The sequence below is a fragment of the Rhinolophus sinicus genome, linkage group LG04, assembly GCF_036562045.2.
Source record: "Rhinolophus sinicus isolate RSC01 linkage group LG04, ASM3656204v1, whole genome shotgun sequence".
Classification (NCBI taxonomy): domain Eukaryota; kingdom Metazoa; phylum Chordata; class Mammalia; order Chiroptera; family Rhinolophidae; genus Rhinolophus; species Rhinolophus sinicus.
The window spans coordinates 157,970,776-157,984,984 of NC_133754.1; the positions used below are offsets into that span (position 1 = coordinate 157,970,776).

General features: G+C 39.4%; 1 protein-coding gene across 3 annotated transcripts in view; it reads right to left on the minus strand.

Annotated features, from left to right (window-relative positions):
- GNE (glucosamine (UDP-N-acetyl)-2-epimerase/N-acetylmannosamine kinase) overlaps window positions 1-14,209 on the minus strand; it is a 38,376-nt gene that overhangs the window by 17,887 nt on the left and 6,280 nt on the right. The window contains exons 1-3 of one of the 3 annotated variants that reach the window (XM_019729094.2): window positions 10,533-10,732; window positions 5,948-6,153; window positions 1,110-1,561 (exon numbers count right to left, since the gene is read on the minus strand). In XM_019729094.2, the coding sequence (XP_019584653.1) occupies window positions 1,110-1,561; window positions 5,948-6,111 (616 nt within the window). In that variant the 5' untranslated portion in view covers window positions 6,112-6,153; window positions 10,533-10,732. Of the gene's footprint in view, window positions 1-1,109; window positions 1,562-5,947; window positions 6,154-6,242; window positions 6,266-10,532; window positions 10,733-14,209 lie in introns of those variants that run through there. The other 2 variants (XM_074330708.1, XM_074330707.1) reach the window with 2 other exon arrangements.

Sequence of the window (14,209 nt, forward strand, 5' to 3'; positions counted from 1 at the left end):
TACATATGTAGCTAACAGCATAATCAGAACAGAATGCAAGAGTGTTTACTTAGAAGTATACAAAAAGGAGACTAAAGAGACAAGTTTGTTCCACCAGCGTTATCTAGACAGGTTCCCTGATAAGTACAAATCTGTCCAAGAATAAGAAATATATAGAATGGATTAACTTATGTAGTAGGAAAGCCTGACTCCTTTCCTGTACTAATGTGATCTGATTTAAAATATACACAATCACCAAAACAATTTACCTTCATTAACTTCATTATTCAGTAGTCTACCTCTTTAAAAAGGAGAGTCCCAAATACCTACATAGATGATTACTCATGATTTGTCCTCTAGATAGTACTCTCACTATAAATTAACCAAATGAAATTCTGTTTGTAAACCTCTTTTCTTTGCCTCTGATTAGCAAAAAGTAATTTCTAGGAAGCTAGATCATTGAACACTGAGGATTTCAGACCTTAAGGCTTATTTACAGAGATAACAAACTCTAATAGTACAACTATGACTTTTGCTTTTCAATAATAATCATCATAATCCCTTTTAATAAGTGCTTAAGGTTTAGTAACTGCTTTCAACATTCATTATCTCATCTGAGTATTTCAATAATCACGTAAGAATGGTGTTAAAATTAAAAATAAATTTTTCATTGTACTACAAAGCAAAATAAAGGAAAACAAAAACACCTGTAATCCTAACCAGAATCAAATACTATAAATGACTTGGTATACATACTTCCTTAAACTTCCCATTATGTTGTCGTTTTCATAAAAATGGCATATATATAAATTTTGTAGCTTGCTTTTTTGTCCCCTTTTGCTATGTCAGGATCTATCTCTGTAACTAAATACCCGTAACATTATATTTAATGGATTAAAATCATTCCATTGTATAAATATAACATAGATTTAAAAAATTCAATCCCTTAAGCCTATTTTACAGAAAAAGTCTGAGAGGTAAAGTCGTATCATAGGGCGAAGTCTATGAACTAAAACCTTAGCCTTCTGATTGCAGATGGAATATTCTATACACAGTCGTTTCTGGAAGGACGGAAACATACCCAACACTGACACACACAGCTGTCAGACTGAATACAGTCCGATCCGTACCTAACCACATCCGAATGATGCTCATGTAGTCTTTGTTCTTGGCAGACAGCAGTTTGTCATAGGAAGGGCAGCCCGCCAACAGGATGCGATCGTGGTCCTCACACATGGAGATCAGGTGTTGCTCTGCGCTTCGGGTGCAGCACACATGATAATGAGCCAGCTTCGTGATGGCGTGTCTGATAGAGTCGTCAATGGTCCCACTGACTTCCCCACCTTCAATATGAAGGATCCGGATGTTCATCAGGGCAGCAGAAGTAGCCAGAGCCAGGGCATCAAACCTGTCTCCGTGGACAATCATGATGTCAGGCTTCAGGCGATTAAGGACATCTGGCAGCTTCACGAGCGCCAGACCTACTGACTCCACCATGGCTGCCTCATCTTCCCCTCGAACAATCGTGTGAAGCCTGGTGTTAATGTCAAAATCATCTTGTTCAATCATGCGGTACGTATTTCTAAAGCAGGAGAGAAATAAAAATGTGATAGAATGTTCTTAAATATAGGGCCATAAGAGCATGAGAAAAGCAATCTAATATCAGTTCTGAAGGAAGAAATATTTTATAAAATGTCCTTGTTCAACAAATAAGTTGAAGTATAGCAGAAAAATTAAAAGTCCAGCCCATAAATGTATAGATCGCTTGGTAATCTGTCTACCTGCGTACCCTGTAGCCACCACCAGGTCAAGACATACACATCCAGTGTCTTGGAGGTCTGTCTCACTTGTGCTGCTCTCACTGAGTGCATGGAGGGAAACACGTCTGAGGGAGAATTTTTGTTAGGAAAAAAAGACCAAATTTTACAGTGGTCACGACTTTTTTCTTTCTTTTTATTTTTTATAAATTTATAAAAAGAAATGTGTTACTTAACAGAAAATAATGTTACTTATAAAAACAAAGCTCATTTAAAAAATAGTAGGGAACCAGGACACCCGTCATGTCACTATAATATAAATCGCTGAATGATGGAAATTATCATCTGAATTCTCTTTGTATGGTACCATTAATGGAGCATAATTCTGATTGGGGTGAAAATGTAGGTTTTACAGCATTAAATTGGCTGTGAAATGTAGTTTCAAGTCTGTTTCCTGCTTCAGTAAACAACAGCAATTCTCAATGCTTTAAAGTTTTCCTGTCACGAGATTTTAAAAGATATTTTTTTCCCCAAATATATAATACATTTATTATTTAAAATTTGGAAAATACTAGATTATCATCCATAACGTACCACTCAACAGTATCAGTGTTATCATTTTGATTTTCTTTCTAGCCATTTTATGCATAATATTTTAACATGGTTGAGAACACATTATACATACAATTTTGTAATCTACTTAATTCACTTAACACTATATTTTCTCAGATCATGAAGGATTCTTTACATACATCATTTTACATCATATGGATGCCCTAACAGGAATCTATTTTATAGATTCTGTTGGATTTTCTTATATAAGCCATGATGTTGCCTGTAAATAAAGACAATCTTTTTCTTTTAATGGAGGCAGAATGTAATTGAATACATATTTCAATTGAGCATAAATGATTCTTTATTAGCTGAAGGACCTGGATTTCAGTTCTATTTCTGATGGACAGCTCATGCAACATAGCTTTAATTCTGAGACTGTCTCTCCTACAGAATGTCCATACCTGACCATGAGTCTTTCAGGAGCCAGAATCAGAATCCCCTTGAAACAGCATCTCAAAAACAAAACAACGCTATGTTCCATAACACTAGATATACTTAAGAATGTGCTCAAGTATGAATTAAACCATAATGAGTTTATTTTTAAACTAAATTCTGTTTGGCCAAACATGTTTTAAGTATTTAGTTTGAACTGCTGCCAAATTTGAACATTTTCAAAAACCATGGGACTATAACAAAAGGAGGCCATCACTATAGTCTCTAAATGAGGTGGACTTGATCCAGTGCATTTGTCCCAGGTCCCTACATGGACCTCCTCACAGCAGTAGGTCCTCATGGGACCCATACCACCACAACCAATTCTCTTATTCATCTTTACTAATAGTACGTCTCCCCTTTTAAATAACCTGTCTCTAATTTGGAAGGATCATTCTTAGATGAAAATGAGTTCAATGATTTATCCATTTTTATTTGTTTTCTGATTCTTTACTTCTTTTCTTTGTGCTGTTGCATACTAAAAGTATAAAGAAACATGACCAGCAGCTCTCAAACTTAGCTTTCTCATCATCAGAGGGAATCTGATCCTTGAGGGATTTAAGTTTTCTCCGCAGCTTTTCCATTGCTGATAATCCCCCTACCATGTCTCTTCCAGCAGAAAACGCTCAGACAGCTGTGTACACACCAAATATCTTCTAGTGATGTCTTGAGATACAAAAGTTATGCACCATAATCATGTTCAAGACACCTATTCTATGGTAGAGTCAACTCGGCTTAAAACCTTCTGAATCCCTCCCAAGAAGACACTCCCACCTCCATAATTAGTTAGCATGTTTCACAGCCTTATTCTGAATTTTCCACTTTGTTTTTTATTTTTACTTTCTAGCCAGAGCAACTTCCTTTAATAATTAGGATATTAATCCTTCTGATTCTAAGTCATTTTAACCCCCTCTGAGTAACCGATTGGTATGAGACCCAGTCTTCACAATGTAATGAGCACCAGTTGCAGGGCACTCTGTTTGTGATAAGTTTGTGTGTGTGTGTGTGTGTGTGTGAGAGAGAGAGAGAGAGAGAGAGAGAGAGAGAGAGAGAGAGAGAGAGATGCATGCGTGTGCACGCACACACAGACAGTACAGATTTTGGCACGCATGACTTTAAAATTCCCAAGCAATCCTGCAGTGCCAAGTCCTGGAGTCATGAAGTAATGTGCAATTCTAAGCATGAATTTGAATCCCATCTATTTGAGGTTAATGTAAGGGAGTGAGTCACTTAGCTAATGATTAAGCCAACTGTCAGACCAAAAACCAGCATTGTTCCAATCATGTTTTTCACATTTTTGTGGGGAAAACACCATAGAGCAAGCTTTCTCCACCTCAGCACTACTGACATTTTGGGCCGAGTAGATCCTTGTGGAGGGTCGATCTGTGCATTGTAGGATGTTTAGAAACACCCCTAGACTCTTAAAAATTGCTGAATAAATAAATTAACAAATGAATTTCTAAGTAGTCTGTTAGTATTTGATTTCCTTTTTTAGCTCAATTCTTAAGAGTATAAAAATGCTGTTTTTAAAAAAATATCCAAGTAGTTGAAGTAGGAAAGTTACTTTTTCTGTTGGTTTAATGTCTTCTTAAAATAGATAATACATTCATGTGGTTTAAAATTCAAGATATAAAAAGCTATACAGTGAAAAGGCTACCTTCTCACTTTTGTTTTCCAGTCATCCAATTCCTCTCCCCGGAAGCAACCAATTTCTTGTGTTAGAATGTACTTTAAGGGGCAGCCGGGTGGCTCAGTTGGTGAGAGCACAGTGCTCATAACACCAACGTAGCCAGTTCGATTCCCACATGGGCCAGTGAGCTACACTCTCCACAACTAGAGTGAAACAAGGGCTTGACTTGGAGCTGATGGGTCCTGGAAAAACACACTGTTCTCCAACATTCCCCAATTAAAAAAAAAAAAAAAGAATGTACTTTAAACATACATTCCCATTAAGTACAAGTCAAATTTCCTATTTAAGTGTCACCAGAAAATACCACCTCTCCACCCTTAACTACTGTGAAGGGCAAATAAGAAATGTACCACAATTTCCTTGAGAGCATCTCTTCCACTAGTCTTCTGTCAATTTTCTCATAGAAGTAAAAGAATCCACTTAGACTTTCATCTCAGGTTCTAACTAAAATTTCTTTTCTATTTCATCCTATCTTTGTCCTATGTATGTAAGGAAACCCAAGTGGGTTTTCTTAGCCAGAATTCATTTCACATTTTTTAAATCTATGAATTTTTGAGCTAACTATAAATTTTTTCTCTAAGTATTTTGTTAAAAGAAATTGCTAAATTGGTTTTTGGAGGCAGGTTTTTATTTATTTGTTTTTGCTGTTATTATCTCATTTTTAAAGAACAGTCTGAAAAAGAATTTTACTTTAACACAAGCTTCTTTCATATTTAATATTGTGTATTTTTGACCATCTTTGGAGGCTGCATTAACATTTTCATGCCACAAGGGTGCACTAAATGCCACTTTATTACATATAACAAAATGAATGTTCATCTTTGGTTTATATATTTTCTCTCAAGGATTTCCCAATTTGCATCTTTCATATTTCAGCTCCGATCAATAACAAACCTAACGTCACCAAAATAAGTATCAATACAACATTCTACTTTATCTTGTAGGTCAATTAGATTTTTAAAATCGTGTTCCATATCCCCTACTTTATATACTATTGATCTCTATATACCAGTTTTAATGTAGAATTACCATTAGAACTCACAAAACAGATTACATGGAATCACATTATTATATCACACAATATATAAGTGGTATTTCTCCTGAATATAATAACATTAATAGCTGTCATTTATCAGGCATCTATTAGGCAGCATTACTGTAATGAATCCTTTATATCACTATCTCCATTTTTTTTCTTTTAAGGAGGGCGCAGCTCCCAGTGGCCCATACAGAGCTCGAACCCACAACCTTGGTGTTATCAGCACCATGTTCTAACCAACTGAGCTAACCCGCCACCTCTTCTATTCTTCACAATAACCTACAACATGGGTTTTTACTCCACCATAGGTTTTAAGGCCACATAAAAACTAAGTGGTAGAACTGGGATTTGAAGCTAGGTCCATGTGGTTCCTAGATCCAAGCTCCCTCCAGTACCCCATACAATAAAGAATATAAGATAATGCTTTCATCTTACCCATAGTCATCTATCAGGTGAGAGCCAAGTACCACCACGTCAAGTTCAAAGAACTCAGGCTCCGTTTTAATGCCAAACATGATCGGTGCAAGTTTAGAATAATCAGCCCGGTTGCAAGTGGCAACACAAACTCGAAGCTTTCGGTTATTCCCATTCTTCTCCATGACTTGTTTTTTTCTTTTTGAAAGGTCCTTAAAATAGAGTTCCTGAAATTGCAAAAATAAAAATTATTTATGGTCAGAATGGTAGGTCCTAGATAAAAAATACAACTTTGCAATTGTAAGGCCTTACCCACCATTTAGTATAGTGAGTCTTAACTTTATTTCACCCTCACTTCTGTGACACAGCCACTGGTATGTCCAGAGTTATGAAACTCCATGAGACTAACTATAACTCCACCCCTTTCTCTCACACTTAATATACTAGAATGCAATTAAGAAAGAGTGACAAATCAACTCCCACTTAAAAGGCAAGCAACGTCAGCTCTTTATTCTTAGTTAGAAACTACTTGCCATACCTCATAATTGATCCCAACATTACAGATTATTGAAAACGTTGAGAATTATTGATTTAGTTCAACTCCCTCGAACCAGCGACCTCAGCCTTAGGAGCACGGCGCTCCAACCACCTGAGCTACAAGGCTGCTGAATATCTTTCAAATCTCTCTCTTCTTCTCCATCCCCACCAGGACATCCCCTATTGGGATCCCTCATCTTAGTTCTAAACTATTATAACAGTTATCGAAGTGGTTTACCGGTCTCTAGCTTTTCCCTACCTCCCACAAATTTTCAGAGTGACCTTACCAAAGTTCATAAATCTGATTATCAGGATACACCACCTAGGGATAAAGTCCAAATTGCTGATTTGGACTTAGCCCAACCTTCTAACTATTTCTGCCCTAACTACAGTCACCCTTACTCTGTGCCAAAGCCATACCGAACTGCCTGCAGTTCCATCAGTGAGTCTCCATATCTGTACCTTTCTAGATGCAAGTACCTACACCTAAAACTTCCTTTCCCTCTTGCCTCAACTCTTCTTCATCCTTCAAACTCAGCCTCAGTGTCACCTCTTCTGGAAAGCCTTCACATAACCTCATTCCTCATCACCCCACCCTATTGCTGCCTGCCTCTGAGCACTGTGGCCCTACCATACAGACATATACCGTTGCTCAACTCCTCTGCCCACCCATCCCTCCACCATTCTATATCCTCCATTCAAAAAGTAAAAATCAGGGGTTAAGGGATAAGAGATTATCTTTTATGGAGCTTTTTTTTTTTTAACTTTTTTTTTTTTTTTAGATTTTTATTGGGGAAGGGGAACAGGACTTTATTGTGTACAGTATGTACTTCCAGGACTTTTTTCCAAGTCAAGTTGTCCTTTCAATCTTAGTTGCAGAGGGTGCCGTTCAGCTTTAAGTTGTCTTAGTTGGGGAGGTCGAAGCTCAGCTCCAGGTCCAGTTGCCGTTGCTAGTTGCAGGGGGCACAGCCCACCAACCCTTGCAGAAGTCGAACCTGCAACCTTGTGGTTGAGAGGACGTGCTCCAACCAACTGAGCCATCTGGGGGCTCAGCGGCAGCTCAGCTCAAGGTGCCGTGTTCAATGTTGGTTGCAGGGGGCACAGCCCACCATCCCTTGTGGGACTCGAGGACTTGAACCGGCAACCTTGTGGTTGAGAGCCCACTGGCCCATGTGGGAATCGAACCGGCAGCCTTCGGAGTTAGGAGCATGGAGCTCCAACTGCCTGAGCCACCAGGCCAGCCCTTTTATGGAGCATTTTAAACTTCTTTATATCAACATAAAATGTCACTTCCTGGACTGACCTCAATGCATATCTTTCAGGAAGTGTATCAAAATTTAGAATTTGCATTCAGGAATCCAAAGAAGCTTGAGTAAGGGAGTCAATAAAAGGGGAGCTGCCCTTTAAATTACAGTAAACTCTGAGACTTAGTGGAAATCCCATCAGTAGCCCTCTCCTGTAGGCACCTCATCTCTCTTAGGCTAGAACTTCTGTGCTCACACAAATTGTCCATCATGAGGCCCATTCTGAATTTGCAATCTCCAGTAAAAGCTAATTCCACCCAATGGAAAGCATTTATAAGATAATGAAATGAGCATTCTATCAAGAGAGTTGTATAGTAAGTGCTCACTTAACATTGTTGATTAGTTCTGCAACTTTAAGGGAAGCAAAACCACTTTTACCATGGGCTAATTGATATAAACAAGAGTTAAATGCCTAAAGCATCTCATTATAAGGAAATGATGTTGAACTAAATGATGTTATTCAAGGACCTACTGTAGTCATAAGATCTAAGCCTTACCTAATCATCAAAGAGACAAAAATATTTTTCTAAAAATGGTTGTCATAAGTGTTCTTGTACAAAATCCTTTTTCCACTCATCTTTAAATTTAGGCTGAATAAATTGTTGGTGATATTTAGTTTGCTAGGTGTGGCAAAGCAAATCATTCATGATTGGTCAATATGCACTTATTTTAAAAGAGCAGTAAACTTTCCATCTGACAATACTAAAATGGTTAGTATTTACCAGGTAACTCAAAGATTATCCTGCCCAAACTCAGAGTAAGCTAGCCATATAAATAAACTATGAAAAATACAAAGTTACTTAGGTCAAAACTTTTTTTTAAGGAAAGAAGGTAAATCTTAAGAAGAAAATAATGGTAAAATGCCTTTTTACGTGGAGAATTCTTTTTAAATAATAATTTAACTTATTTTTTGATTAGGAAGTACATTCACATAAGGTTAATAGCAAAAAGTCTTCACATCTTTGTTCCCAACCATGTAGTTTTTCTCCCTGGAAGCTGTTAACAGTAAACATTTGCTAAGCACATCTGAGGTGCCAACCACTGTGCTAGTAAGAGCTTTAGACATACCAACTCATTTCATCCTCACAGTCCTATCTTATTAGCACCATTTTACAGATGGGCATACTGAGGTACAAAGAAAAATAATTTTGATGCCCCAAGTCAGTTAATGGCTACCAGAACCAAAAATCAAACCGAGCATTCAGGATACTGCCCACATCCAGTATTTGCCTTGTGTCTGTTCATTTCATAAACATCCATGAGTGAGAAAAGAACTTTCCTTGTTCCTGGTCCTGCCATGAGAACATGATAAAGTAGTCCTCCCCTGCATCTTATCCGAGATTTCACTTCCTGCAGTTTCAGTTACCCCCGGTCTGAGACTATTAAATGGAAAATTCCAGAAATAAATAATTCATAAGTGTAAACTGTATGCTATTCTAAGTAGCATAATAAAATCTCACACTGTCCCTCCTAAGATGTGAATCATCCCTTTGCCCAGAGTACCCATGCTGTACGCTCCCCATCACTTTGTCGCCATCTCAGTTATCAAATCAACTGTCACAATATCACACTGCTTGTGTTCAAGTAACCCTTATTTTACTTAACAGTAGCCCCAGAGAGGAGTGATGTTGGCGATTCAGGTGTGGCAAAGAGAAGCCATAAAGTGCTTTCTTTAAGTGAAAAGTGAAGGTTTTCAACTTAATAAGAAAAAAAAATCATATGCAGACGTTGCTAAGATCTACAGTAAGAAAGAATCTTCTATAGGTGAAATTGTGAAGCAGAAAAAAATTTGTGCTAGTTTTACTGTCACACCTCAAACTGCCAAGTTACAGCCACAGTGCCTAAGTGCTTAGTTAAATGGAAAAGGCGTTATCACAGGTATGTATGCATAGGAGGAAAAAACAGTGTATATTATAGGGTTTGGCACTATCTGTTGGTTTCAGGCATCCACCTAGCGTCTTGGACCGTGTCCTCTGTGGATAAGGGAGGACTACTGTGTGTCACTCTTCCTTCAATGCAGAGGGGATGAGACTTACAGAAAAAAGAAGGGGCTATATAAAAGTGGTCTGAAATTCAGAATCCTATTCCTGAGCTACACCGTACCTCGGTTTGGCTTCTTCCAGAGCTTCTATAGTTGGGTTAACCTGTTATCTATAATACTAAGCTGTACCCCATCCCTCTTCTCTATCAGAAGAGCAAAGAATACTTTTTCATCCTCTAACAATTTTACAAGTGTGCTCAGGATTGGGGGTGGGGGAATAAACGCATACCCAACTTCCAAGGAAGCCCAGACTCAGAAGGTGCTCAGGGTTGGGTGCGGACCTTCAAAGTAGCTTCTAGCTCAACCTTTATACCCCAGGGCAACTTGCCTGCCAAGTAAACTCTCTACTCTCTCTTGCACCTCTCGGTTAACAGTACACTCACTGTGGTTCGGAACAGCCTGTTTCCTTACTGGACAGCATTGCCCGTGAGGATAGTCAAGCAGAGCCTCCCTCTACCACCACCACCACCCCGCCCCAACTCGCCCGGCTGCACTGAACTTGTCTGCTCCATCCGCTACAAGGTGGAGCCCATAACGGGACTACAGAGGGGCCCTGGCAGATAGGCCCGCGGGGCACAGGGCGAGGCCTGGGATGGGTGCGGGCCTGGGGGCGTGGTGCCGTGCTAAGCCGCCGGCTGGGGCTGGAGGAGGAGGCCCTAAGAGGCCGGGAGGATGCTCTCCCCAAGCGCGCCCCCTCCGACCCTGGCTAATACGCGACTCTCACCGGACGCAGGTCCAGGGCTCCCTCCCGCGCCGCTGCCGCCGCCGCCGCCGCCCAGGCCTCCGCCACGCCTCGAGGGTGAGACGTAGGTAGAGCCAGAAAGGAGGCCGGGCAACAGCCCGCCCCCCGGGCTTCCGCTACTCGGCCCCTCGGGTCGATGACTCGTCGCTCGACCCCAGTGCCCCTGCACCCCTATCCCGAGCACCGAATCCGCGAGTGCGCCTTACGTCACCCGAGAGGAATCCGTGATTGGCTGTGTTCATCCGCGCCCCACCCCCTTCCGAAACGGTTTCTAGGGGAGGCGGGGCGGGTCGAGCGCTTTCTGTGGTCGTGGCGTTACTGGTCCTGCGGGCGTGTGTTTTCGCTCCGGGTCGTTCTCCGCCTCCAGCCACACTAGCTCCCCCGCCCCCCCCCCCCCCCCCGCTAGTTGTTTTGGCCTTGCACCCAAGATGGAATTTCTTACGCCTTCCATTCACTCAGTCATTTCACAGGCTATGACCAAAACAACACCTTTGTAGCGGGTCCACCCCAGAGCCCTCTCTTGAGTTGCGCCACTCCAGAACCCTGTCTGAGTGAGTTTTCCTGACAACCAGTGCAAGGCAGATACTAGCTGATCCTTAAAATGAACTCCGCCTCGGCCTCCCCTGAGGGAAACCCCACCCAGTCCAGGCCCCAGGGGTACGTCAGAGAAGAACAAGGCTGTGGCAGAAAAAGTGGTGGCAAAAGGCTCACGCAGCTCCCGATGAAGACTTTATAGTGATCTTTTCAAATTCCTGAGTCACCGTGGATAAGAAACTGAGTTGGTGATAAAACATTTTTACAACCATTAAATATACCGCAGGAGAAACTGTTTAAACAGCCTAACAACTTTGAGAGTTCTTCCTGTAAGGTGAATATCAGATCCAATCAAAAAATGCACTTAATGTACTTCAATTAATGACAAAGCTCTCATTTGCATAAGACTTATTAACTGTTAGTTCCCCTGAAGCTAGCTTGGAGTCACTAAAAGGACACATCAGCCACAAAAGGAGGTTTTGTGCGAGGAAGTGCCATCGGATTTCGTTTTTAAATATCACTTTGACTACTGTGTGGACAATGGATTGAATGGGAGTCAAGAACTGTAGCAGTGAAAAAAGCCTTTGGAAGGATATATAACAATATGGTACCACTGATTATGTCTGATAGGGCTGGGAGAAGATGGACTTTTCACTAAATTCCTGTTTATACTATCTTTTGTATTTTGTAGTATATGCACATATTTCATATTAAAGAGAATAAAATAAAATCAATTGTTAAAAATGGCGGCAGTGAAAAAATTAAAGTGGATAAATATGAGATTTAGTTTGGAAGTGGAGTTGATGAAACTTAATTACGGATTAGGTATTTACTTTCTGTCATTTCCCGCCCCTCTCCCAAGAGCCTATTTAACTTTAGTAAATAAGGATGACTTCTAGCTGTCTGCCATTAGTAATTGGGTGATTGGTGACATTGACCAAGATGAGAAAAGCTGGGGGAGTGACCAGGTTTGGGGAGTTAAAAGTAGTTTTAGTTTGCCATGTTTCAGATGCCTATGAGATAGCCACATGAAGTTATTAAATAGGGAATAGGATACATGAATCTGAGCACAGATACACCAGATTATAGATGGTGTATTAGTTTCCTATTGCTGCTATAACAAATCACCTCAAACTTCGTGGCCTAAAAACAACACAATTGTATTATCTTATAGTTTGGAGGTTAAGAGTCTGAAACGGATTTCACAGGGCTGAAATCAAAATAGCGATGTAGGTATCACACACAAAAATTTGTAGTTATGTATGATTATGGATACTAACTACAGTTATTGTGATCATTTAGTAATATATACATATATGGAATCATTGTGTTGTGTACCTGAAAGGAATATAATGTTATATGTCAAATAGGTCTCAATTTTCTAAAAAAGTTATCAGTAGATCTGCCTTCCTCAGGCTACAGTAGAGTGGAAACTGTTTCCTTACCTTTTCCCATTTCTAGAGGCTGCCCACATCCCTGGGCTTGTGGCCCCTCTGACTTCTGCTTTCCTTGCCACAACTCCTTCTCTGACTCTCTGCCTCCCTTGTTCACTTAAAAGGACCCTTGTGATTACATTGGGTCCACTCAAGTAGTTAAGGATAATCTTCCCATCTCAAAATCCTAATTTAATCACATCTGCAAAATCTCTTCTGTGTAAGGAAATATATTCACAGGTTGTGAGGATTAGGACATGGACAGCTTTGAGGAGCTATTATTTTGCCCACCACAAGTGGTATTGAAAGTCCCAGGAGATATCCAAGGTGGGCATGTTGCTTTTAAAGTTACATGCCATGCAACCAAATACCCAGAACAGAACATGAATTTTTTTCTCTTCAAGTTAAGAAAAATCAATTTCAAAAACAGTGTTAATGTTCAGGTTTTAACTGGATGTTTATTAAATGGGTGTATTTGTAAACATTTTAATTGTACACTTAAGATCTGTGCACATTTCTGTGTGTATATTATAAGTACAGTGTTTTTAAATACTTAATGCTTAATAGACTATAGCTAGAAAAAATGTAACTAGAAATATAAATACTTTTAATAATAGGTAATACAATTTTGAGAATTTATGCACTTATTAAGCCACTTGTAGATTTTGTGTTTGACCAATATTGAGAATTTTATATTTCCATGTAAGATGGAGTAGTTATACATTCCTGGAATCATTTAACCTTAAATGAAATGACCCTCTTTTCAGAATTTTTCCCTATGTTCTCTTGAGATAAAGTTGCAGCAAGGAGCTGTAGGAGGCATTTCCTGTTGGCTCTTTGGGATCACTTCTCTGTGGGTAAATAATGTTACAGTTCTTGATTTCTCTTACTTGCTATTTAACAGAGTGAATTAACATACCAAAAAAATCTTTCCAAGTCATTGAGTTTTATTGGTTTGGTTTGGTTTTATTTGGCTTTAATCTTGAGGGCTCTACAAGCTGCAAAACAGTATTTATAGTTTTATAGTATAATAAAATCAGATTTTTCTATCAATTACTCCATAAGCAGAATTGTAATTTCAGGCATTCAGGGCATAAGTAAACTATCAAAGAATCTTAGACCTTAAGAGATCATCTAATCTAACCTCTAATCAAAGGAGGAGATTTCTCTACACCATCCCGGACAGATGTTCATCTGGACCCTTTGGGAACATTTCTTCTAACAGGTCATTGTCTTGCTCTTATATTTGGTGATCTAATTATAAAGTACACTGTCTCCCTGTGAATTCTACCCACATATTAGTAGCCTACTGTTCTAAACCCTTTACCTATATTCACTCATACTCCTAACAACCTTACGTTGTAGATTCCATCACACCCATTTTATAGATAAGAAGACTGAGGCATAGAAGGTAAGTTGTATAAGGTCACACAGCTGTTAAGCAGAAGAGGCCAGACCTTGATGTCACATGCTTAGCCACTGCCCTGTATGTCCTCTTTATACTAAACAAAGCCCTTACACATCATGATAGAAATCTATCTTCAGATTAATGTTGATCATCTATTTTGGGACAAGTTGTTCCACTAGTTAAGAATTTATATAATTCTTCTACTATCCAGCCCACATCTCTGAATTGCTCACGTAAATGTCTTAAGAGATTTTAAAAGATATCTTCTTTAAAATCAAGATATG